Here is a 24,855-nt window from a genome sequence, read left to right on the forward strand (position 1 = left end):
ATTTATGATCCGTGTTGAAACTGTTGTGCTGATTGATTTTATTTAGTTTTTTAAGAACCTGTGATACTTTTTTGGTTCATTGATGATAAAAAAATAACAGCATTTATTCAAAATAGAGATGTTTTCTAACAATATTGATCCACTTTTTCTATCAGTTTAACAAATCCTTGCTCAATAAAAACTAATTTCTTTAAAAAATAAACTAAAATCCTGACCTCAAGCTTTTGAACGGTAGTGTATATTGTTACAAAATTATATTTGAAATAAATGCTCTTCTATTTAAACTTTTTATTCTTAGTATCCTGAAAAAAGTATCAGTTTTCCAACATTGCTAATAAATCTTTCAAAGTATATTCAAACTTTGATCAAGTAAATGCAGGCTTGATGACCATAAGTGACTATATAAATATAAAAATATAAAATAGTAATGTATCCAAACTTTTGACATATAATTTTATTTTATTTTTTTAAACATTGCCCATTTGAGCCCCTGAGGAGCTCTCTGTTCTCTCTGAGAACCCTGTGTGTGTGTGTGTGTGTGTATGTGTGAGTGTGTGTCTATGTGTGAGTGTGTGTGTCTGTGTGTGTGTGTGTGCGTGTATGTCTGTGTGTGTGTGTGTGTGTGTGTGTGTGTGCGTGTGTGTGTGTGACTCTGTGTGAGTGTGTGTGTGCGTGTGTGTGTCTTTGTGTGAGTGTGTGTGTCTGTGTGTGTGTGTGTGTGTGTGTTTGTGTGTGTGTGTGTGTGTGTGTGTGTGTGTGCGTGTGTGTGTGTGACTCTGTGTGAGTGTGTGTGTGCGTGTGTGTGTCTTTGTGTGAGTGTGTGTGTCTGTGTGTGTGTGTGTGTGTGTGTGTGTGTGTGTGTGCGTGCGTGCGTGCGTGTGTGTGTGTGTGTGTGTGTGTGTCTCTGTGTGAGTGTGTGTGTGCGTGTGTGTGTCTTTGTGTGAGTGTGTGTGTCTGTGTGTGTGTGTGTGTGTGTGTGTGTGTGTCTCTGTGTGTGTGTGTGTGTGTGTGTGTGTGTGGGAGTGTGTGTGTGTGTGTGTGTGTGTGGGAGTGTGTGTGTGTGTGTGTGTGAGAGAGAGAGAGAGTGCCCTCTGCTGGAGAGATTGCTCTGCTCGCTCCTGTCTTTTTCCCTCTCACACACACACACACACACACACACACACACACACACAGCAGTTGAAAATGTGAATCTCAAAAGTGTGAGCTGAAGCATTTACTGGGCTTGTGCACTTCGCACCATATATGTGTGTTTTATCAAAAGACAGAAAAAGTCTTTAAATTTACTTACAGAAAAGTTAAGACAATGATTTTGGGGTGAATGTGTTCAGAAGTTTGGGATCAGTACGATTTTTAATGTAGTCTTCTGCTCATCAAGGCTGTATTTATTTGATCAAGAAAACTGTAATATTGTGAAATATTATTGCAATTTCTAATTTTGGTTTTCCTATTTTTTCTTTCATTCTTTGATTAATAAAAAAAATGTAAGAACAGCATTTATTCAAAATCTAAAAAAAAAAAAACATTTTTCTTAGTGTTTACTATAACTTTTTATGCATTTAACACATCCCTGCTGGATAAAAGTATTAATTTCTTTAAATAAAAGAAAAAAAGAAAGAAAATGTACTTCCCCAAAACATTTGAATACTAGTGTATATTGTAACACAAAATTTATATTTTGAATAAACACTGTTGTTTTTAGCTTTTTATTTATCAAAGAATCCTGAAAAAATATCACAGGTCCCAAAAAATATGAAGCAGCACAACTGTTTCCAACATTGATTATAAATCAGCATATTAGAATGATTTCTGAAGGACCATGTGACAAATTCAGCTTAGCTTCACAGGAATAAAATTTTTTTTGTAAGTATATTAAAGCAGTTATTTTAAATTGCAATAATATTTCATAAAATGACAGTATTTTTCTGTATTTGTGATAAAATAGATGCAGCCTTGATGAGCAGAAGCTTATTACTACCTGCTGATCCCAAAAGGATCTTTTGAACAGCAGTGTGGAGTAGATTTATGTGTATCATGGGTCGCTCTGCTTTAAATATGATTATCATCCAGCTGCAGCGTGTGTGTGTGTGTGTGTGTGATTGAAGATGATTGTGTGGACAGATTGACAGATTAGAGTGCAGGTTAATCCTGTGAGGGTGAGAGACTCATTCAGTGCTGCTGGATGTCTTGTTTCTAACCCGTCCAGTCAGCTGTAAGCAGACGAGGCAGAGTCTGAGCTGTGTTCAGTGTCTCCGCAGCATGTCTGTGCTCTCGCTGCTGCGCTCTCCGCGGCTGTCCTTCCTGCAGACGCTGCTGTCTCTGCTGCTGTCGCTGGTGTCGCTCTCGTCCTCACACTGGTGCGTGGGCCGGCAGAAGGTGCCCAAGCCGCTGTGCTCCGCGGTGCGCCGGCTCAAGTGCACTCCGGTGAACGGTGTCTCCGACGGATCCTTCTCCTGGGAGACCGGCGACGACCGCTTCATCTTCCCCGCCTTCCACGCCGGCCTCTGGACCACCTGCGAGGAGAACATCTTCACCGATGCCTGGGGTGAGGGGTCAGGGGTCACGGGGGGCGTTCGGCTACACCTCAAGCCTCGTCTGCTTCACTTCATGTTTGTGCGGATCGTTTGAATTCTGTACTGTGGTTTGTGATGTACTGTGATTCTAAAGCACTTAATGCATTAAGACTGTGTTTTAAAAAGACCAAACTCAGCAAACACATTATTAATAAAGTATAATATGTACAGACAAGCAGATATGAGTCCAGAATTAAAATGCAACACATCTAATTACATGTTAAGCGTTTTCCTCCCATAGAAAACCTTTATTAGCGCTTAACGTGGCTTAATGCATTAAATCAGTGCTTTGTGTTCAAATTCTGGGCTGCTTGTCTGTGCATAGAATGATTTATTAATAATGTTAATTGAGTCTGGTATTTTTATAATCACTTTATAATGCTTTAAGCCACGTTAAGCACTTATAACGGTTTTCTTTGAAACTGTTTTAAAAGACTTAACTCAGTAAACACATGATTAATAAAGCATACTATGTACACAGAAGCAGAAGCTTTCACGCCGCTGTGTTCATCAGTCAGTGATGATTGAGTCGTAGTGTCTCTGCAGATGAGATTCATTATAATGACAGATGTGTTTGTGTGAGAGATTGAGAGAGCCTCTATAAGAGGATTATTATTAATACAGCTTGAGAATCAAACTGAGGGACATTCATGTGAAATATGACAAAAATCAATAGAGAGTGTGCAGTGTTAGGGAGGAACTAGTTACATGTAACGGAGTTACGGAATTTAATTACTAAATTAATGTAACTAATCAGTTACAGTTACTGAGAAAAATGTGTAATTAAATTAAAGTTACTTATGAAAATGTTAAAGATTACAGAGGGGGTTACATCTGAATATTTTCACACACATACAGATGTAATTGATTTCTTTCATAAAAAGCAGTGACTGCTCTAAAATACAAGACATGAATGTTTCAGGAGTTTAGGACACATGATGTTTCCGTAACTCTTTTATTTCCTATTCGGGTTTGTGCATATGCTTTATTTATTAAGATGAACCGTTCCTGATTCCAGTGTTTCCTGACATATCTATGCAAAGATTTGATTTCAGAAACAGCATCATAGCTATTAAACCATATCTGGTTATGATTTTTATATTATAAACGCATTTCAAGTGCATTTCTGAAAGTGACAGTAATCAGTGTTGAGTTCTGCTGTAAGTTTAACCCGGCCTGCTTTACATGTTTCAGAGTGAGTAACATTAGAAAATATTAGAAAAGTCATCAAATGTAATCCGTTACTTTAGTAGAGTAATTGAAATAGTTACAATACTTATTACATTTTAGATAGGTTCACTTGTAATCTGTAGCCTATTACATTTCCAAAGTAACCTTCCCAGCACTGTCTGATTTACAGGACGCTTTAACAGCGTTAAACCCGTTGATGAGCCTGTGTGTGACTGATCAGATGCGAGCGAACTCTCGCTCAGACTGGGCTGGGGGTCAGCGTTATCAGCTGGACTTCTCTGCTGTAGATGGGGTTTGAGCGTCGGCTCATGAACACAGGAGATTCTCTAAGAGGAACTCCAGGGAAACTCTTTTCTGCTGTAATGACTGTGCTGATGTCTGTCTGTCTGTTTCAGAGGAGAAGTGTCGCAGTTTCATGGCTCTCACGCCTGCATCAGAAAAAGGCAATGACACACACACTCTGAGTCTCTGTTGAAGCGCTTGTGTGTGTGGATCTCAACACGTGTGTGTGTGTGTGTGCAGGGATCGTGTGGCTGTATGTGGGGATGGAGCTGCTGTATATCTCTCTGTTGAGCGTCAGTTCTCTGCTGTTGCTGCTGCAGCTGTGTTTGTCCTCCTGGTCTCCTCCACAGCAGCGCTGGCCTCACTTACTCAACGCCTTCGCCGCCGTGTGCACTGTTCTGGGAGGTACACTCACTCACACACACACACACACACTCATACAAACACACACACACAGTAACTTCTGTCCTGTCTGTATATACTAAGCTGCTGTCTGTCTCTCTCTTTCCCTATATCAGTTCAGATCTTTCTATATTGTCTATTTTATTAATTTCATTTTGATTCAAATTTTGAATTTGGGTCGGGCTATATAATTCTTGGAAATGAGTTTTCCACGTCTCCCCATCTTGGATGGCCAGAGTTTCTTGATTTGGTTTGTATAATCATTTCCATTTATCCCAAAATTTGTGTGAATTTATAGATTTTTCAATTTCTTCAAACTGGTTTTGCAAAAACTGTGCTTTTTTCCGCCGGAGTGTGGCTTTATATAGTTTTAGTGCCTCACAGTAATGAAGGCGGAGGATTATCTGGTTGTCTGTGTTTCTGATTTGATAGATTTCTGAGGTTTTTTCTCAGAGCCTTACAGTCCAAATCAAACCATTTGTCAGTATCTAAACATTTTTTCTTTGGTTTAACAATGGTCAAATGACTCTTTTGTGCTGTTTTGTATAGTATGTTGTTTAGATCTTGTACTTCCTGATTGATGCCGAATTGATTTTTAGGGTATGCCTGTGTTTGGAATGAGTGTAAGAGGGACTGTATTTCTGGAGATTCAACAGCATTGATGTAATTTGTGGCGCTGTTTTCTGTCCATTTGAATGACATAATTTTGATCATTTGATATAGTGTCCTAATTGGTGTGGGGGATGTTTCAGATTGCTTTATATAGAGTGTGATTTGGCTGTGGTCTGAGAAAGGTTTCAGGGGTTTGACTGTGAATGCTCTCAAAGAGGAAAGGTGGAGATCTGTGATGGTATAATCTACAGTGCTGTTACCGAGAGCTGAGCTGTAGGTGTATCGGCCGAGCGAGTCTCCTCGCAGTCTTCCGTTGACGATGTACAGAGCTGCAGCAGCTGCCGTCCGTGAGCGTTCACCGTCTGATCACAGTTTTCTCTGGCGGGGTAAGAAGGGTACAAGTCGTTATTGCCAGTGATGAATCTGGTACCGTGTGATTCTAAGAAATCTAATTCTTCTCCGGTTCTAGCGTTTAAATCACCCATAAGCAGCACGTTTCCCTGGGCCTGGAAATGGCTGATTTCTTGTTCAATGTTTTGAAAGGTTTCCTCTTTGAAATACGGAGACTCGAGGGGGGGTATATACAGGTCCTTCTCAAAAAATTAGCATATTGTGATAAAGTTCATTATTTTCTGTAGTGTACTGATAAACATTAGCCTTTCATATATTTTAGATTCATTACAACACAACTGAAGTAGTTCAAGCCTTTTATTGTTTTAATATTGATGATTTTGGCATACAGCTCATGAAAACACAAAATTCCTATCTCAAAAAATTAGCATATTTCATCCGACCAATAAAAGAAAAGTGTTTTTAATACAAAAAAAGTCAACCTTCAAATAATTATGTTCAGTTGTGCACTCAATATTTGGTCGGGAATCCTTTTGCAGAAATGACTGCTTCAATGCGGCGTGGCATGGAGGCAATCAGCCTGTGGCACTGCTGAGGTGTTATGGAGGCCCAGGATGCTTCGATAGCGGCCTTAAGCTCATCCAGAGTGTTGGGTCTTGCGTCTCTCAACTTTCTCTTCACAATATCCCACAGATTCTCTATGGGGTTCAGGTCAGGAGAGTTGGCAGGCCAATTGAGCACAGTAATACCATGGTCAGTAAACCATTTACCAGTGGTTTTGGCACTGTGAGCAGGTGCCAGGTCGTGCTGAAAAATGAAATCTTCATCTCCATAAAGCTTTTCAGCAGATGGAAGCATGAAGTGCTCCAAAATCTCCTGATAGCTAGCTGCATTGACCCTGCCCTTGATAAAACACAGTGGACCAACACCAGCGTCACTGACTGTGGGTACTTGACACTGGACTTCAGGCATTTTGGCATTTCCCTCTCCCCAGTCTTCCTCCAGACTCTGGCACCTTGATTTCCGAATGACATGCAAAATTTGCTTTCATCCGAAAAAAGTACTTTGGACCACTGAGCAACAGTCCAGTGCTGCTTCTCTGTAGCCCAGGTCAGGCGCTTCTGCCGCTGTTTCTGGTTCAAAAGTGGCTTGACCTGGGGAATGCGGCACCTGTAGCCCATTTCCTGCACACGCCTGTACACGGTGGCTCTGGATGTTTCTACTCCAGACTCAGTCCACTGCTTCCGCAGGTCCCCCAAGGTCTGGAATCGGTCCTTCTCCACAATCTTCCTCAGGGTCCGGTCACCTCTTCTCGTTGTGCTGCGTTTTCTGCCACACTTTTTCCTTCCCACAGACTTCCCACTGAGGTGCCTTGATACAGCACTCTGGGAACAGCCTATTCGTTCAGAAATGTCTTTCTGTGTCTTACCCTCTTGCTTGAGGGTGTCAATGATGGCCTTCTGGACAGCAGTCAGGTCGGCAGTCTTACCCATGATTGCGGTTTTGAGTAATGAACCAGGCTGGGAGTTTTTGAAAGCCTCAGGAATCTTTTGCAGGTGTTTAGAGTTAATTAGTTGATTCAGATGATTAGGTTAATAGCTCGTTTAGAGAACCTTTTCATGATATGCTAATTTTTTGAGATAGGAATTTTGGGTTTTCATGAGCTGTATGCTAAAATCATCAATATTAAAACAATAAAAGGCTTGAACTACTTCAGTTGTGTGTAATGAATCTAAAATATATGAAAGTCTAATGTTTATCAGTACATTACAGAAAATAATGAACTTTATCACAATATGCTAATTATTTGAGAAGGACCTGTATATGGCACAAAGGAAAACAGGCTGAGATGCTGATATTAATCCTTTTTGTATTTTCAGCCACAGGTGGTATTGATCTCTTTTAACTAATTCTATGGCCAGATCAGATTTAATCCAGATGATCATCCCTCCCGAGTCTCTCCCCTGTGTGACTGATGTGAGTTTGACTGATGGTAATTGTTAAACAGAGCTTGACTAGATACCGGCTAAGACAGAGAATAAACATGCTTCACACAGGTTGCAGTGAGAACACGCAGTCAATCGTTTATTGGTACAGGTGCAGCTTAAATAGAACACCACATGGCATGGACACATGACAAACACACCTGAGAGAAATCCATAATAATTGGGAGCATACTCAACCAATCAATCAATTAACACCCCCACTTGCTCACACATTATCCACAATCATTCATATTCAGTCACAAAGAAAAAGAAAAACAAAACATCATGGAAACCAACTGAAGCTTGGCTATAACCCAAACAAGAACGTGGAAAAGGTAAGTAGCTTCACTTTTGTAGCTGGTTTAGTCATTAGGTCAGCAACCATCTGATCTGTTGGGCAATACTCCAAAAACACTTCACCATTGTTTACAGTTGATCTCACAAAATGGTATTTAATATCAATATGCTTACATCTCTGTCTGCTAACAGGATTCTTTGCCAATGCAATTGTACCTTGGTTGTCTTCATAGATCATAGGTACACCATACTGATAATCATCAAGATGTTCAAGCAATTGTCTCAAGTGCAAACACTCTCTTGTATAGTGGCAGCTAATGCCATGTACTCAGCCTCACATGTTGATAATGCTACAGTTGGCTGCTTTTTGTTCTTCCAAGAAATCAGAGGACCATTATTACATAGGCTAACACAATAACCAGATGTACTACGTCGGTCATTTGCATCACCTGCCCAATCTGCATCACTGTAAATCACCAAGCTTAACCCTTCATCACATTTCCTGTAACAGAGCATCTTGTCATTTGTACCTTTCAGATATTTCAGTACATGCTTTACAGTTGTCCACTGCTCTTCTGTTGGCTCACTGAAATACTGGGACAGTTTGCTAACAACATAACTCAGATCAGGTCTAGTGCATGAGGTTAGGTAGATTAGGCTACCCACTGCCTCTCTGTATTTCCTGGGGTCACTCAGCTTTTCATCACCATCGATGTAATTTAACTTTGGTTCACAAGGTGTCGACCTGGGTTTACAATCTTGCATGTCAAACCTGTCCAGCAGTTTGCCAACATAACTCTGCTGTGACATAGTCACACCCCCATCATACTGGTCAAAAGTGATACCTAGAAAATTCTTCAGTCTTCCCAAATCTTTCATCTGGAATTTCCCAGTAAGCATCTCTTTGACAGTTTTTAAAGCGCTCTCATCACTGGCAGCAATAACCAATAAGTCATCAACCCATATCAATATTATCACTTTCTCATGTTCTGTTTCTCTCTTGTAAACACAATGATCAGCTGGGTTTTGTACAAAGATGTTTTCACACAAATAGTCATGTAACATTTTGTTCCAGTTTCGACCCGATTGTTTTAGCCCATACAATGATTTCTCCAGTTTACATACCATTTTCTTATTTGTCTGAGATTTTACATCATACCCCTCTGGCTGTTCCATGTAAATTTCATAATCAATCGGTGCATGTAGGTAGGCAGTTTTAACATCCATCTGATGGAGGATCAGATTCTCCTGAGCAGCTTTCTGCATTAACACTCTCACACTGGTAAGGTCAGCAGTAGGAGAAAAGGTTTCTCCATAATCTACACCCATCTCCTGACTATACCCCCTGGCGACATAGCGGGCCTTATACTTGTCAGGTCCATCAGTATTGGTTTTGATAGCATACACCCATCTACCCCCCACTGCTTTCTTGCCTTCAGGTAGGGTGGTCAAAGTAAATGTGGTGTTATCCCTCAGTGATTTCATCTCCTCATCCATTTCATCTACCCACTCTTTTGAGTTGGATGAAGTCACAGCTTCTCTGAGGTACATTTGAAACCATCGTATAGCAATAATCAATGCTGATCTGCACCTGATCACTCTCTACCCCATAGAAATCTGGCCTCCTTCTTTCTCTACCAGGGTATCTCCTCGCTCTACTCCGGTATCTGGAGAATACGATTCTGGCTTGACCTCAGTTTACTGTAGACTTATATGGCTTGGGCCTAGCCTAGTCTCTGGAATGTCACACTGCTTGGGTTTGTCAGGGTCAGGTCTGGTTGTGCTAAACCGCACACCAACGTCATCGTCATCAGACAATTCATCAGTCTCCTGTCCCTCAATATTGGACATAAAACTCACCAGTCTGTGTTTCATCACCTTTCTACTGTCAGGATAGTAGACCATATAGGCTGGACTGTTCTTATCATACCCAACAAAGATGCCTTTGTCAGACCTTGAGTCTAGCTTCTTCCGGTCCTGTCTATAGGTATAACAGATTACCAAACTTCTGCATCCTGGACATATTGGGTTTCCTTCCTGTTAGCATAAAGTAAGGTGTCTGTTTGGTGCGGTTGTTAAAACATCTATTCCTCACCACTGCTGCTGTCTGGACTGCATACGGCCATAGCTCCTGGGGTAACTGACTTTCTAAGAGCATACATCTAGCCATATCAAAAAGGGTTCTCCTGTTACGCTCAGCAGTGCCATTCTGGTGTGGTGAGTATGGTGCTGATGTCTCATGTCTGATTTTGTTCCTGCGAAGTAATACTTGATAACCCTGTCCAGTAAACTCAGCACCATTATCAGACCTGATACATGTAACATTCCCATATGGGGCTGTGTCAGCTAGGAACCTCTCTGTGGCGTCCACTGTGTCACTTTTGTGCTTCAAAAATTACACAAACACTGCACTTGAGTGGTCATCAGTAAAGGAAAGTGCGTACCTATACCCTTCTCTGGACTTTGGGTCAATGGGGCCTGCCAAGTCAGTGTGTATCAACTCTAGAGCTAACTTGGCTCTCACATTAGGCTTTCTATTCCTACTCTGAGTGAATTTACCTTGGACACACACACGTCACATTGCATAGACTTGGGTATTTTACCCTTAATCGACATACCATCCACAACATTCTCTAACTTCTGAACATCATTAAAATTGCAGTGTCCCAAAATCTCATGCCACTTCTGAATATCATGGCAACTCATACATTGATCATCACAGTCATTGTTCACTGGCACAGTAGGCAAATAGAACAGCCTGTTATGTTCGTGAATAAGAAAACGTGTACCGTCTTTATACTGCAGGACGTCTTCACCCTCCTTGAAGATCACTGTTGCGCCGCTGGAAGTTGCAGCTCTCACGGAGAAGATGTCTTGGGGATAGGAGGGGATGCACAGCGCCTGCTTCAGTGTGGCACTGAGGTGCCGCCCCCTGCTGTCGACCAGACACATCTCTGCTTCTCCTCTGCGCTCCGCGACCCCCTTGCACCTTGTGCCATCGGCCAGCTCCACGCAGTGCGTCTCGGCCTGGAATCGGTCGTCGAAGCTCTTGAACCTGGCCAGCTCGGTGATGATATGAGATGTCGCACCAGTGTCCACCATCAACCCCTTTCTGGTGACATCGCTCCCTGGTTGACGATCACTGGCCACCAACTTGAAAGCAAAAGTGTTGTCTGTCTCCTCGTACACCCCATGTGCGTCGTCCTGCTGTTGCTGTTTCCGTCCTCCTCGCCATGTGATACGCTTACCATGGCTGTACCACTGTTGATCACGCTGACACTGTCTTGCCTTGTGTCCTCTCTGGCCACAACGGAAACACTCCATGTCCCTGCTCTCAGTGCTCCGCACCCTTATGCCTGTCGGGGCACTGGCCTTCCTTGAATACGCCCGGGCCCCCATGACATTGTCTTCGGCCACAGCTGTGCGCATACCTTCAGTGCTCTCGTAACTCCGCAATTTTGTCTTAAAATCCGCAAAAGAGAGAGTCTCATCCCTTTGAGTGACAAAAATGGAAAAAGGCTTAAATGATTCTGGCAGCCCCTTCAAAACCATTGCAACTAATAATCCATCACTCAATACTTCTCCAGCATTCCTCAGTGCTGTGATTGAGGTCTCGGCACGTATGACATAGTCAGTCACACTCTCACCACTCAGCTTTTGCAGGGAAGTCAATTCTGTATAGAGACTCACAATGCGGGGCTTACCCTTTCCAACATAATAGTCCCGCAAGATCTTGAGTGCTCCACGCCCGTCATCCGCAGCCTCTCGCATGATCAGGGACAAACTTTTGTCATCAAGGAATTGGATCAGTTCAGCATATGCTTCAGCATTCTTTGCTGTATCCTCAGCCAGTGCGTCTGCATCCGCACCCACAGCGGGCCCATTCAAAATTGTGTCTTTCAATTTCTGCAACCGCAGATGGCCCAAAAACTTTGTCTCCCACAGGTCATAATACTTTTCGTCTCCGTCGAACACAAGACGAGACCAACGTGAACTTATCCTTTCGCTCATAGTGCTGGCACTCCAAACCTTGAGACATGAATTCCAAACGTGCAGACAAACTGTCTTACTACTCACGCCGTATCTACACAAACGTCAGTGCACCTGGGCCCATAACCTGTTAAACAGAGCTTGACTAGATACCGGCTAAGACAGAGAATAAACATGCTTCACACAGGTTGAAGTGAGAACACGCAGTCAATCATTTATTGGTACAGGTGCAGCTTAAATAGAATATCACATGGCATGGACACATGACAAACACACCTGAGAGAAATCCATAATAATTGGGAGCATACTCATTAACCAATCAATCAATTAACAGTAATATTATCTCTCTGTATCCCGAGGGACAGCCAGTGAACACATCTCCTCTACACCAGGTCTCCTGTAAGATGATGACATCTATCTCTTCCAAGTTCTTTCATAAAGTCAGAATGTCTACTTTTTAGGCCAAAGGAGTTGAATATTCCATGTAGAAAAACTAAGTGATTTCATCAAAAACTTTTAAAATAATCGGTATGGTTTGTTTGCCATTTTGAGAAAAGAGAATGATACAAAAGAGTAAAAGAAAATAATGAATGATGGAAGTAATGTTATGGTAGGAACTCAAAAACATCAACAAATCCATTTTAAATTACATGTACACTTATACTAACAATGTGGCTTGTTAAATGGTATATTTAAGTATTTTTTCGTATATTGTTTTTTATTTATTTACCACTGTCCACTGTGTGTGAGTAAGTGAGAGCAGATGATACTCAGCATGTGTTGGATGTCGTGGAGTTCAGCGCTAGCTCGGCTCGCTCCTCCGCTGACAGCTTGGGCGTAGCTTGGTCTGGGCGGTGCTCCTGTCAGGGCTCTAGATAAGGTGTTGGCTGGGATGTAGTTTCCTGAAGTGTATCTTGTTGGGTTGACTGGGTTAAAGCTGGTTCTACTTGTCTGGTTGGTCCTGTTTAGAGCGACATCTTTGAGTTTCTTTGCAAAAATATGTGCCAGGTTCTTATAAAGGTGGACGTGGTCATATAGGCAGTCGGTGTCCAGGTCTGGATGGTGGGCCAAGTGTATGTTGGGCAGGAGGGCACAGTGTCTGGAGATGCTAGAGTTTATTTTATTAATTGTTTTGGGATGGAAATCTTTCCTCTGGAGTAGAGTGGACAGGGTGATTTTTGAGTTGGGGAAGGTTTCTCTAGCTTTTTCCACGACAGCTCTGAGGGAGTCAGACACTCGGTCCTGTTGGCTCCGCAGGTCGTTGGTGCCCGTGTGGATTATGATGTGGCTGGGCCGGCCTAGCTGGGATTCTGTCAGGAGCTCCAGGGCTTTGTCGGTGGTGGGACACCAGAATTTAACAGCTCTGTGTCGGGGGAAAAGTTTCTTTGTATCAATGAATTTGCCGTTTGAATCGATGAGTAGAGCTACTTCAGGTTCCTCTGTGCTGGTTTGTGCTGGGCTGAGGAGCCTGACAGGGGCGCTGTGATGGCTGTGAGCTGTCTGGGTCGGGTCTCTCTGAGTCTGCGCTTAGGGGTGGGTGTTGACTCCCTGTGTTAGGTGAGTTTGGGGTGGAGGGCAATGTTTGAGCTCTGTGGGTCTGTGCTGGTTCTTCTCTGGCCAGGAGGAGTTCTCTCATCTGCTCTTTCAGGGCCTGGATCTCACTGTTCAGCTGTTCTCTCTGCTCTCGGTCCTCCTGTATCTCTCTGAGCTGCTCTTTCAGGGCCTGGATCTCACTGTTCAGCTGTTCTCTCTGCTCTCTCTCCTCCTGTATCTCTCTCAGCTGGTCTTTCAGGGCCTGGATCTCGCTGTTCTGCTGCTCTCTCTCCTCCTGTATCTCTCTCAGCTGCTGCCTCATCTCTAGTGTGGACTTTTCTCTGTCCTGTAGCTGGAGTCTCAGTGCGGTCAGCTCACACTGATAGCTGTCCTTCTCCGTCTGAAGCGTTCTCATCTGCTGGGTGAGGGCTGTCAGTCTCTGTGTTTGCTGCTCTGTGTTCTGCTGGAGTTCAGTATGAGCTGCACATGTGTGTGACTGCTGCTGTTTGAGCACCGTTTCTCTGAGCTGCACCATCTCCATCTCCAGCTTCATGAAGTGCTCCTGAAGTATAGGGATGGATTTGAGCAGGGAGGATGGGATGTTCTCAGTTTTAGCCGTTTCTGCAGGAGTGGGCCTGAGATCTGAGCTGCTGTTCTGTGGATTCTGTTCTGATGACAGACTCTCAGATAGCAAAGCTTTCTCGTGTTTCACAGTTTCAGCTATTGCTCTGTAGTCAGCCTGGAATAACTTCAGGTTCCCCTGTACCATGACTGTTCCGTTTTTGTAGATGTTCACAGTTATCATAGTGCTATCGGGTCTTGTGGTTCTCTGATGATGGGCTTATGCCAGGCACTGGGGTGATCAGAGAAGAAAATGAGGTTGCAGATTTCTCCAGTTTTGAATAGATCTGCAAATAGAGTCTCTGGATTGTTTGAAAGAAGTTTCTGTTTGTAGTTTTTCCTTGCAGAGTTAGTTCTGATCTCAGAGGGATACTGTATGGTGGTTAGAACCCTGCATTTCCGCCCGGGCCCGACGGGCCCCGACTTTTTTACGCCTCTAGGGCCGGGCTTCGGGCCAATTTCCACGTCATAGTTCAGAGGTGGGCTGAGCATCGGGCCTGTTTTGGGTTTCTCCTTATTTTATATTGTAGACGTCTATCGATTAGTGATGAAAAAAATTGCCGCGCTGGTGTAAACAACAGTAGACCAGGTGACTGAGAGCAGCTCGATGGTGTTTAGTGTCCCGCAGCAGCAGGTGACTTCAGCGCAGCTGAATAGTTCTGCGTTCAAATGCACGCAATAGGCTAAAGCTTGCTGAAAAACCCCAGCAAACATAACCAAGAATGTGTCTGCGGGAAATAGTAAGGAGATATTTGAATTATTTACTAATAAACTAATGTTTTCTGAGTCTGTGTCTCAAGGATGAAGTTGCTGATCCTGACTCGCCGTCTCCTCATTAGACGCGCCTTTAGAGAGAAATGCGTCTTTATTGATTATGATTAAGATTATAATAAGAGTTTTTGTTTTCGATTTTTTTTATTTTATTTTTAATTTTTTTTCGTTAAGTGATCATTTTAATATAATATTTTTAATATTTTAATAGCTATTTTAATTTGTTTCCACTGAAAAAAATCCAAAGCAGGTGCCTCCATGTCCTGCAGAGCGCGCTTTAGCTTCCACTCTCCGCACAAACTTAGATATAGGCTAGCGCACATTATTATTATAGCGCAGGTTTAACGTTTAAACATTGTTATATGCTTGAACTGTTTTAGTATATCTATAGATTTTATTTTAGGCAAGTCGTGATGATATGAGAAGGCTACATTTATCAAACATAGGCTATGATCAGCTCATGCCGCTGGCCGCTTGGTCGTTACTTAAAAAAAAACTAAAACTTATAGGCTATTTAACGAACAAAAATGCTCCAAACATTTTTCTAAATTAACTTAATAAAAAAACTAAACAAAATATAATAATTTTGCCATTACACACAAAAGTGAACTATTTTAATAGCCGAAACAGTAGTATAAACTGTTTTAGGAGAAGAGAGAAAAAAAGACGGGCTCGGGTCGGACTCGGGTCGGTAATTCTGATAAGATGTGGGACGTGGGCCGGGCTAGGGCCTGAGCGTCTCGGGCCAGGGCCGGGCTAGGGCCTAAATTTGAGGCCCGTGCAGGGCTCTAATGGTGGTGAGTGGGGAGCTCATCTGAATATGGCAGTGGGGTGATGGCAGCTGCTGCTCTGATTGGCTGATTTTCTCTGGCTCATTTGAATTGATACATTGAGGAATGCCAGAGTGTGGGCTAGCCATAGCTTTAGCTTTATAGCATTTTAGCTTATAAAAATACAAAAATTATCAATTTTATGCCCTTATATTTGGAAACAAAATAAGCAAACAAGCCAAAAAAAGGTTTCCAGTGCAGTTTTGTTTGTACTCACTGCTTCTCTCCCTGTGAATAAGTGGATCTTCTCTTGTTTTAACCTTCCCTCCAGTTTTCCAGCAGGCCTGCTGCTAGAAGTGTGATGCTCTGATCCTCTGCGTTGATTATTTGGTTTTAAAAGCATAAATACTGTATTTTCTGAGTTCTTTTCATGAAAGTTTGTGTCTGTATGTGGTATTCTTCTAGATTTGGTTGATTTTTCATCTTTCTCATCTCAAAATAGCAAATGAAAAAGAAAATTCAAGAGCTCATGTAGATCATGGCTTCTCTCTCTCTCTCTCTATATATTATGTCTCTCTCCCTCTTTCATCATGTTTCTCTGTCTCTCAGGGTTGGTTGGGATGGTCGCTCACATGATGTATATGCAGGTGTTCCAGGTGACGATCTCTCTCGGCCCTGAGGACTTCAAACCTCACAGTTACGGCTACTCGTGGGCATTTTAGTGAGTACAACGTGTGAGAGAGAGAGAGAGAGTGGGTGTGGGTGTGTGTGAGAGAGAGAGAGTGTGTGTGTGTGAGAGCGAGAGAGAGTGTATCTGAGAGAGAGAGTGTGTGTGTGGGTGTGTGTGTGTGAGAGCGAGAGAGTTTTATAACACACATTGTGAGAGAGAGAGAGTGTGTGTGGGTGTGTGTGTGAGAGAGCGAGAGAGAGTGTATGTGAGAGAGAGAGAGAGAGTGTGTGTGGGTGTGTGTGTGTGTGAGAGAGAGAGAGTGTGTGTGGGTGTGTGTGTGAGAGAGAGAGAGTGTGTGTGTGTGTGTGTGAGAGAGAGAGAGTGTATGTGAGAGAGAGAGAGTGTGTGTGTGTGTGTGTGTGTGAGAGAGAGAGAGTGTATGTGAGAGAGAGAGATTGTGTGTGGGTGTGTGTGTGTGTGTGAGAGAGAGAGAGTGTCATTTGCACGTTTAAGCCTTGTCAGTTTAAACATTCAAGCAATATGTGACTCTGGAGCACAAAACCTGTCCTAAGGGTCAATTTTGTGAAATTGATATTTACATCATCCGAATAAGTAATCTTTCCATTGATGTATGGTTTGTTATGATAGGACAATATTTGTCTGAGATACAACTATTTGAAAATCTGGAATCTGAGGGAGCAAAAAAATCTAAATATTGAGAAAATCTCCTTTAAAGTTGTTCAAATGAAGTTCTTAGCAATGCATATTACTAATCAAAAATGAAGTTTTGATATATTTACGGTAGAAAATGTACTAAATATCTTCATGGAACATGATCTTAATATCGTAACTATTTTTTTCATAAAAGAGAAATGTATAATTGTGATCCATACAATGTATTGTTGGCTATTGCTACAAATATACCTGTGCTGCTGATGACTGCTTTTGTGCTCCAGGGTCAGATTTTATATCATTTAAGTGCTAGAAGATGTAAACAAACTTAATTTGGTTCTCACAAACATTGGATTGAGTTCTCTTTTGCATCTTCTTGCGCTTGAACGGACAAATACATACAAAATGATGTAAAATTACCCATCTTGGAAAATATCCTCAAACAGTTGGTTATGTCTTAAGTGAACTTGTCTTGAATCATGTTTGAACTTTGTTCGTTTGGCCAGTATTTTTTGCTGTAGTAAGGAAGTTTGAAGTCAGAGTTGTAAAGTGAGCTGGTGCCTAAAATGACGGCGTCATAACATCTTTATTCAGTAGAATTCAAGATTACATGAGCCAAACCAATAAAACAATACCTATTTAGTTAGTTAGTTAGTTCGTGATGGGACCAGGGCAATGTTGGCAGGGCAACTGAAAATATGAACTGCTTTCCCAGCTAGAACAGTAGAAATATCCCTAGTGTCGAGCCGTGGGCGAGTGTGTGATGTGTTCAGATCACATTGTACCGTGTGGTGTTTTCCAGTCTTGAATCTGTGAATGTGAAGATCATTTCTGACGTGGTGTCTGGTGTTTTTAGCGTGGCGTGGGTGGCCTTCACCTGCTGCATGTCGTCTGGCGTGTCCACGCTCAACAACTACACCAAGAAGTTTCTGATGGTGGGACCCAAACACAGGAGCATGTTTTACCCCTGCAGGAACTTCACTTTTCCTCCGCAGTCGCCTCCGCTCTCGCCTCTGTCTCCGTACTTCTCTGCTGCGCTCCCACCTACTCCTCCTCCTCCTCCTCCTCCTCCTCGGCCCGCCCCTCTGTCCCCATGCCCCGCCCACAAGTTGCACAGCCCTGGCCCTTGCTCCCCCTGCCCCCCCCACCAGCCGCGCAATCCCGCCCCTCGCTCCCCCTGCCCCGCCCACCAGCCGCACAGCCCCGCCCCTCGCTCCCCCTGCTCTGACTCTCTCTTGCCATGCCCCAGCCCTCCCTCACACAGCCCCGCCCCTCTCTCGCCCTCGCTCTCTGCTCTGCTTCTGTCTCCGCTGAGCTTTGCGTCTCAGTGTTCAGACGAGGAGTTCAGCCCGCTCTGATCCTTCTTTGCTCTGTGCTGTGTTTCTGTTTTTGTCTATTAAAGGGGTCATCGGATGCTAAATTCACTATACAAGTTGTTTGAACATAAATGTGTGTTGGAAGTGTGTGTACACATCCTATAATGATAAAAATCCACCCAGCGTTTTTCTTTAAATTCCTATTTTAAAATCCCCTTCCTCAAATCAGGCTATTCTGAGATTCCTGTCAGAATGACGTAGTTCTGTACAGGCCCCTCCCACGATAGTTGATTGACAAGACCGTCTGACCTTAGACCCGCCCTGAGTGAACTGAGAGCTGTCCGCCTCCAGTGCAGGGGAAGACAAGATGTCTCCGATTAAGCCAGCGGTTCTCAATTACAGTCCTCGCGCCCCCCCGCTCTGCATATTTTGCATGTCTCTCTTAGTTAACACTGATTCAGATAATCAGCTCGTTAGAAGTGAGCTCTGTGCATGAACTGTGTTCCGATTGACATGGTCCCTACACAGTGTCCATTGCCGAAGACTGGAATTGATTGAGAACCGCTGGATTAAGCGATTGAGGAGTTTAGTTGTTGGATGTAATAATGAACATAGCAGTCATCATTTAATCATTTACTCCCGACACCTGAGCCGCTGAAGATGCAGAGGATTAATATTACTTTAGTTTTGAAGGGAATGCGCCGATCCCGATCTATATAAATGCATCTATGTTCGCGTAAATCATTATCTACAGAAGAAGCGAGTATAAGGGTTTTTTATGAATCTTTGCAAATCGCCTTTCCTAATAATGTGCCAGTTAGCCAGTTTCGCGGCTCAAGTTTAGTATGCTCGTCACTCCACGGAAGAGAGGGGCGGAGTCAGCAGAGCTCATTAGCATTTAAAGCATCGTGGACTAGAACAGCGTGCTGAAAACAGAGCTGATTTTGACAGGGTAAAGAAAGTGTTTTTACCATTTATAAATTTTAACGAAAGTATGTTATAGACTTTTCATGAAGACCCTAAAGAATCATATAAACTTGTGTAAAATGGGCATCCGATGACCTCTTTAAAGCACGTGTGGCTTCAGTTCAGATGTCCAAACTCTATCGTAACGCCAAGTCTTTGTGGAAATATAAATGTATTGCAGTGTTTTTATCTTGTGATGTTACGACTGCTTTGCCCTTTGAAATCTTCAGAAGCTCCACTTCGTTTTGTGTATTTTCTGTCAGAGCAATAGACTGTTTTTTTATATATATTTTCCTGTTAATATTTTAATGACTGCTAGTGCTTTTGTCCTAAAACTCTACATGATGATCACTTTAAATTGATTCAAGTTTTAAACCTTAACTTTAATAAAGTTAATAAAACATGCTACAAATCATGATTCTTTTTCTTTTTTATACATATATTGAGATTTTTAATTCAGAAACACGTTTTATTGTAATAGAAAGCTGTTTGAATACCAGTTTCTTTAGCAGATTGAAGGAATAGTGAGATGTGATTACCGTTAAAGAAATCAAAATGTTCAACATATGTCTTATTTATTTATTATTTAAAAACAAAATCTTGACTTGATCACTAAAACAAAGGATCATGACCAACTCAGTGCACATCATCAGTGAAAATGTCTCTAAATATTGGGTCTTATGTGTTGTGAAGTGATTTAATTAAAAAAAAAAGCAGCATCGTAATAATCAAATTATTATTTCATGTCATGACGGTAATAATATTTGGCAGTGACCAACACTAATATGGGTAAATTGGCCAAATCCACTGTTGGGTGTTTCAGGTCATGAGTTCAGGACACGTGATAAACCTTTGAACAGAAACAAGTATTCAGGGAGTCTAATGGAAGGATCACCCGTAACAGCGCTCGATGGGCCTCACAGCCCGGAACAACTTTACATTTACAACAAAACAACGACAGATTTAGACACTAGGATTACATTCAGCTGTATATAATGGATAAGATATGTTGATCTACAGATGCTTTGAGACACTGGAGGCCGACCTGAGCAGTTCTGAGATCAGAGGATGATCAACAGCTTGAGTGTTTAAACATCTGCTGGTGTGTGTGTTCTTCACGCCGTCTTCTTGCGCAGGACGAAGTAGGCGATGCAGGAGATGAAGGTGAGGCAGACGGAGATCCAGGCCAGGATGAAGGAGGCTCCATACCAGCCCGAGTCCTGTTTATGGAAGATGTCTGTGTAGATGGAGGCCGCGATCATGATGCACAGCCCTGAGAAGCACACACACACACTCCAGACATGAGCTTCACACACTTCCAGAGTCAAACTGTTTTACAGAGGTCTCTTCTGCTCACCAAGCCTGCATTCATTTGATCCAAAGCACAGCAAAAGGAGTAATAGCGTTAAATATTCTATTTAAAATAACTGTGTTCTATTGGAATATATTCCATATTTCTATATGATTTCTGAAGATCATGTGACACTGAAGACAATGAAAATACAGCTGCGCATCACAGAAATACATTACAGTTTAACACATATTCACATAGAAAACAGTTATTTTAAATAGTAAAAATATTTCACAATATTACTGATTTTGCTGTATTTTGGATCAAATAAATGCAGGCTTGGTGAGCAGAAGAGACTTCTTTAAAAACATTAAAATCTTACTGTGCAGAAACTTTTGACAGGTAGTGTAGTGTAGTGTGTGTGTGTGTGTATATATATATATATATGTGTGTGTGTGTGTGTGTATATATAATGTGTGTGTGTGTGTGTATTTGTATATTTACATGTGTGTGTGTGTGTGTATTTGTATATTTACATATATGTGTGTGTGTGTGTGAGAGAGAGAGAGAGTGTGTGTGTGTGTGTGTGTGTTACTCGTACAGGCCAGCAGCTGGAAGACTCCAGTGAACAGGAAGCGTTTTCCTTTAGGTAGTGTGTAGAGCTGAGCGACGAACACGAACAGGCCCAGGATGCAGAAGATGCACGCGAGCACAGAGCTGGCCTGGACCGCCTGCAGATAATCTGAAAACACAGAGAACTTAATACTAAATGCTTTGCAGATTAGGAAACATCCTGAAATGGCAGCCAGCTGTAACACATTTGACTTTAGAAATGAGAATGAGATTTCAGACCTGTGAGATTGACACAACTGGTTAAATGTGACTGTTGATGATTATTGATAGATTAACTGATTAAAACGCATGAGTTCTGACCTGCAGGATAGTGAGCAGGAATCTCAGTGTAGTTCCAGTTTCCGTTAACCAGAGTCCAGCGAGACCAGATATCAGTGGACATAGTGTCGGTCATCCACCAGGCCTACACACACACACACACACACACACACACACACAACTATATCAGCAAACATACAGTTCACTAGCTCAGCTCTAAATGAACTTCTGCTATCATATACTTCTTTTAGGTGGGGGGGGGGGATTATAGAAATTACAACTTTTATTTAGCAAGGATGCTTTAAATTGATCAAAAGATGATAAAGGCGTTACAAAAGATTTCTATTTCAGATAAATGCTGTTCTTCTGAACTTTCTATTCATAAAAGAAACCTCAAAAAATTCTGCTCAGCTGTTTTAAACATAATAACAATAATAAATGTTTTTATCAGAATAAATCAGTATATTATAATGATTTCTGAAGATCATGTGACACTGAAGACTGGAGAAATGATGCTGAAAATACAGCTGCAGATCACAGAAATAAATTACAGTTTAACACATATTCACATAGAAAACAGCTGTTTTAAATAGTAATAATATTTCAGAATGTCACTGTTTAGATCAAATAACTGCCGGCTTGGTGAGCAGAAGAGACTTCTAAACATTAAAAATCTTACTGTTCAAAAACTTCTGACGTAGTGTATCTAACTATAATAACATAACATTTTAGTATATTAAACCATAATGTTTTATCAATGAATATCTTTCAATGTGAAGGTCAGTCGTATAAGTGTTGTTTTGTCCTGTTGTGTAACGCTTGCTCAAGTTGAATTCTCCCACAGTTTCCAAACACTGCAGTAAATGCGGACATGACTCCATTCCTGAGAGTGACGCATGTTCCTAATCTGCTGTGATCACGTGTTTGCCTGAGGATCCCTGCCTGGATCAAGCTGAGGTAAGAAACTGTTTGATTAGGAATGAATGAATAATTCATGAGCGAGACCCCGCCCCCGGCCCCGCCCCCTGGCTGTGATGCATGTCACTCACGTTATGGATGGTGGCGGCTAGCAGTAGACAGATGCAGGCGATGTGGAGAAGAAAAATGGCAACGAGTAACACCAACATGACTGACAGAGAGAAGAAACACAGCGTTATCAGAAACTTGACCTGAACTGATCTGAACAATGACAGTATACTCTGTAGAGCTGAATAGAGTTCGATTGAGAATGAATTGTGTAAAACTGACACTGAACTGAAGCAAAACTGAACTGACTGGAGCTGAATAGCCTCAACACTCTAGTTTTCATATTTGGTGACTAGTTTTTGAAATATTTTACAGATCAGCTGTAATGTATTAATATGCAAGAAGAGTACTCATCAGAGTTAGAGAGCGAGTTCTGACCTTTACTTTGATGCACATATAAAATCATGACAAATCAATAAAAAGAACTCAAGTCAAGTGTTCATAAGTTAACACCCATTCTATTTTCTGAGATAGAAAGGTCTAAAAGTGTAATTAAATATAAAGAATAACAAAAGATTCTCTATTTTTGGATGCTGCATGAACTATAACGCAGGTCCAGGGTTCTCACCGCATGTTATTTAGAGCTTGAATTGAAATCAGATACTGCCATACTGCCCTTAATGCTTCTGAATGTGATGTCTACTTCAGAAATATTGAGAGAAACATGCTTCAGATCCCTCCAAACACACATGGAAATGGAGCCGCCCTTACATGCTTAATAATGGGGTACTACACCCAAACAAAATCTCACTCAAAGCTCATTTTTTGAGATATCAACCTCAAATTTGGAACACCACTCGTTCAGATCTTTGGTTTTGATTTTTTTTTAGAGTTCAACGTTTTGTAAAATATATATTTTGGATAAAATATGAGTATTTTAATTTTTACATTTTATATTTTCAGAAACTTAAACATGCATAACTTCTTTGTGCTATAATTGTTATTAATTTTCTCACTTCTACAATAATCTGCCAAGTGTCTTCTTTAAAAGGAGACCAACCGTAAGTCTCTGCTCCGAAGCATTCGAAGGTTATCACAATTTAAGTTAAGATCTATGCTCATAAAGTGCAACTGAACAGATTAATGAACTTTACATATGAACTGAATTGGCGTGATCTGAATAAACACACTTTATTGTCTGGTTAGAACTGCTTTACAACAGAATGTGGGTTTAACTTCATTTCTGAAGTTTGCTTCAGTTCTTTTATTGTCCTTTTGGTCTCAGTTTATATTAGGTGGCCTTAACTAGTATGTACTTACATTTAAATGAATCATTTGGTACAATGCACTTATTGTGTACATACAAGTTCTTACATTGTACTTATATTGTTAATAATACCCTTATGTAATTACATCTGTGATTAATTTCTGTAATTACATTGACCTGTTGACCCACCCTTAAACCTACCCATACCACTTAACCTGTCCCTAACCTACCCGTATCCCACCTCAATAGCAGAAGTGTTTTACAATACAATATGAGCACAATAAGTACACTGTACTTATTTTTTGATGTAAGTACATAGCAGTTAAGACCACCTAATATAAAGTGTGACCGTCCTCTTTATTATCGAGAAGCTGCTTTGATATGATCTGTATTTTCTAAAGCCTTAAAGAAGTAAATGTCACTTGACTGAAATATAAACACTTGGCATTGACAGCTATTTGCTGTGGTTTGTTAAACAGGTTTGAACAACAGCACATGAAACCAGTGTGTGTGTGTGTGTGTGTGTGTGTGTGTGTAGCAGCTATGAATGAGCAGATCCAGTGTTTTCTCAGCTCAATGGGTTGAAACTTGTCTCAGCATTGCACAGAAATGCCACTCCCTGAAGGAAGCGTCCCTCCTCTCAACCCCTTCAGACACACTCGTTTCTCAGGATTTCTCATATTTACACAGAAGAAAATAGAAACCCAACACAAACACACTCGCACAAACTAACACCCAACAGTTTGTTGAATCCCCCGAGCAATGTGAAGAGTTTCAGATCTTACCTGCAGAGTAAGAGAAGGTTAATCACTGGACGAAAGCAGCTTCTCACTTCCAGATGTGATCTATGTGCGACTGTAGATCTTCACACTGAGCTATCAGCGCAGCTGCTCTCGGCTAGCTCCGCCCCTAGCCCCGCCCCTCGCCCCACCCCTCTCTCTCATTCCTGCAGTGTGTGTCTGTGTAAGGGTGTGGTGTTTGGGAAGGTCCTGACAAGCCCTTTTCCCGCCGGCTCTGTGAAAGATAACTCTACCAATGGCTGGCTCTCACACACACACACACACACACACACACACTCCGAATGTGAGTGTGATTCATGGGTAAACACTTTGTGAATACAGATGCTCCACACCCTCTGACAGACCGTCACTCAAACATTGCATAGACTTCCATCGATTTTCTATCAGGTCAATGATATTTAACTCTAGATTTACATCGAAATCATCTAAACTAGTGAGGAGCATTCAATGTGTTTCACAACAGAAGTGAGGACATGTGGTCCAGAACAAGTGTAGTCAAAACAAACAAACAAACACACACACACACACACACAGAGTTGGCGCTTCATCATTGGTGGGATTTCAATCCGTTCCAGCTGAAGGATGCCAGACGAGGGAAAGAGATTCATTACATCACTGGACTGGCCACATGCAACAGATAT

At 41.8% G+C, this 24,855-nt stretch overlaps 2 protein-coding genes across 4 annotated transcripts; one reads left to right on the forward strand and one right to left on the reverse strand.

Moving 5' to 3' along the window:
* Nucleotides 1–2,149: 2,149 nt before the first annotated feature.
* Nucleotides 2,150–18,075, forward strand: gsg1 (germ cell associated 1; the record flags this gene model as incomplete). Its single annotated transcript, XM_079399983.1, has 5 exons — nt 2,150–2,542; nt 4,157–4,204; nt 4,284–4,448; nt 15,985–16,096; nt 17,574–18,075. The coding sequence occupies exons 1-5, from the start codon at nt 2,257–2,259 to the stop codon at nt 18,073–18,075; spliced, it is 1,113 nt and encodes a 370-aa protein (XP_079256109.1). The 5' UTR covers nt 2,150–2,256.
* A 1,288-nt stretch (nt 18,076–19,363) lies between these two features.
* Nucleotides 19,364–24,503, reverse strand: LOC306851257 (epithelial membrane protein 1). Of its 3 annotated transcripts, none has more exons than XM_079387417.1 (5): nt 24,200–24,503; nt 22,231–22,310; nt 21,224–21,326; nt 20,892–21,032; nt 19,364–20,272 (listed from the first exon to the last, which is right to left on the reverse strand). In XM_079387417.1, the coding sequence occupies exons 2-5, from the start codon at nt 22,306–22,308 to the stop codon at nt 20,115–20,117; spliced, it is 480 nt and encodes a 159-aa protein (XP_079243543.1). In that variant the 5' UTR covers nt 22,309–22,310; nt 24,200–24,503; the 3' UTR covers nt 19,364–20,114. The 3 variants fall into 3 exon arrangements, with proteins under 3 accessions (XP_079243543.1, XP_079243544.1, XP_079243545.1); XM_079387418.1 differs by having other exon boundaries at nt 21,224–22,133; nt 24,200–24,339; XM_079387419.1 differs by having other exon boundaries at nt 21,224–22,146; nt 24,200–24,286.
* Between the last annotated feature and the right edge of the window lie 352 nt (nt 24,504–24,855).

The sequence above is a fragment of the Barbus barbus genome, assembly GCF_936440315.1.
Source record: "Barbus barbus genome assembly, chromosome: 3".
Classification (NCBI taxonomy): domain Eukaryota; kingdom Metazoa; phylum Chordata; class Actinopteri; order Cypriniformes; family Cyprinidae; genus Barbus; species Barbus barbus.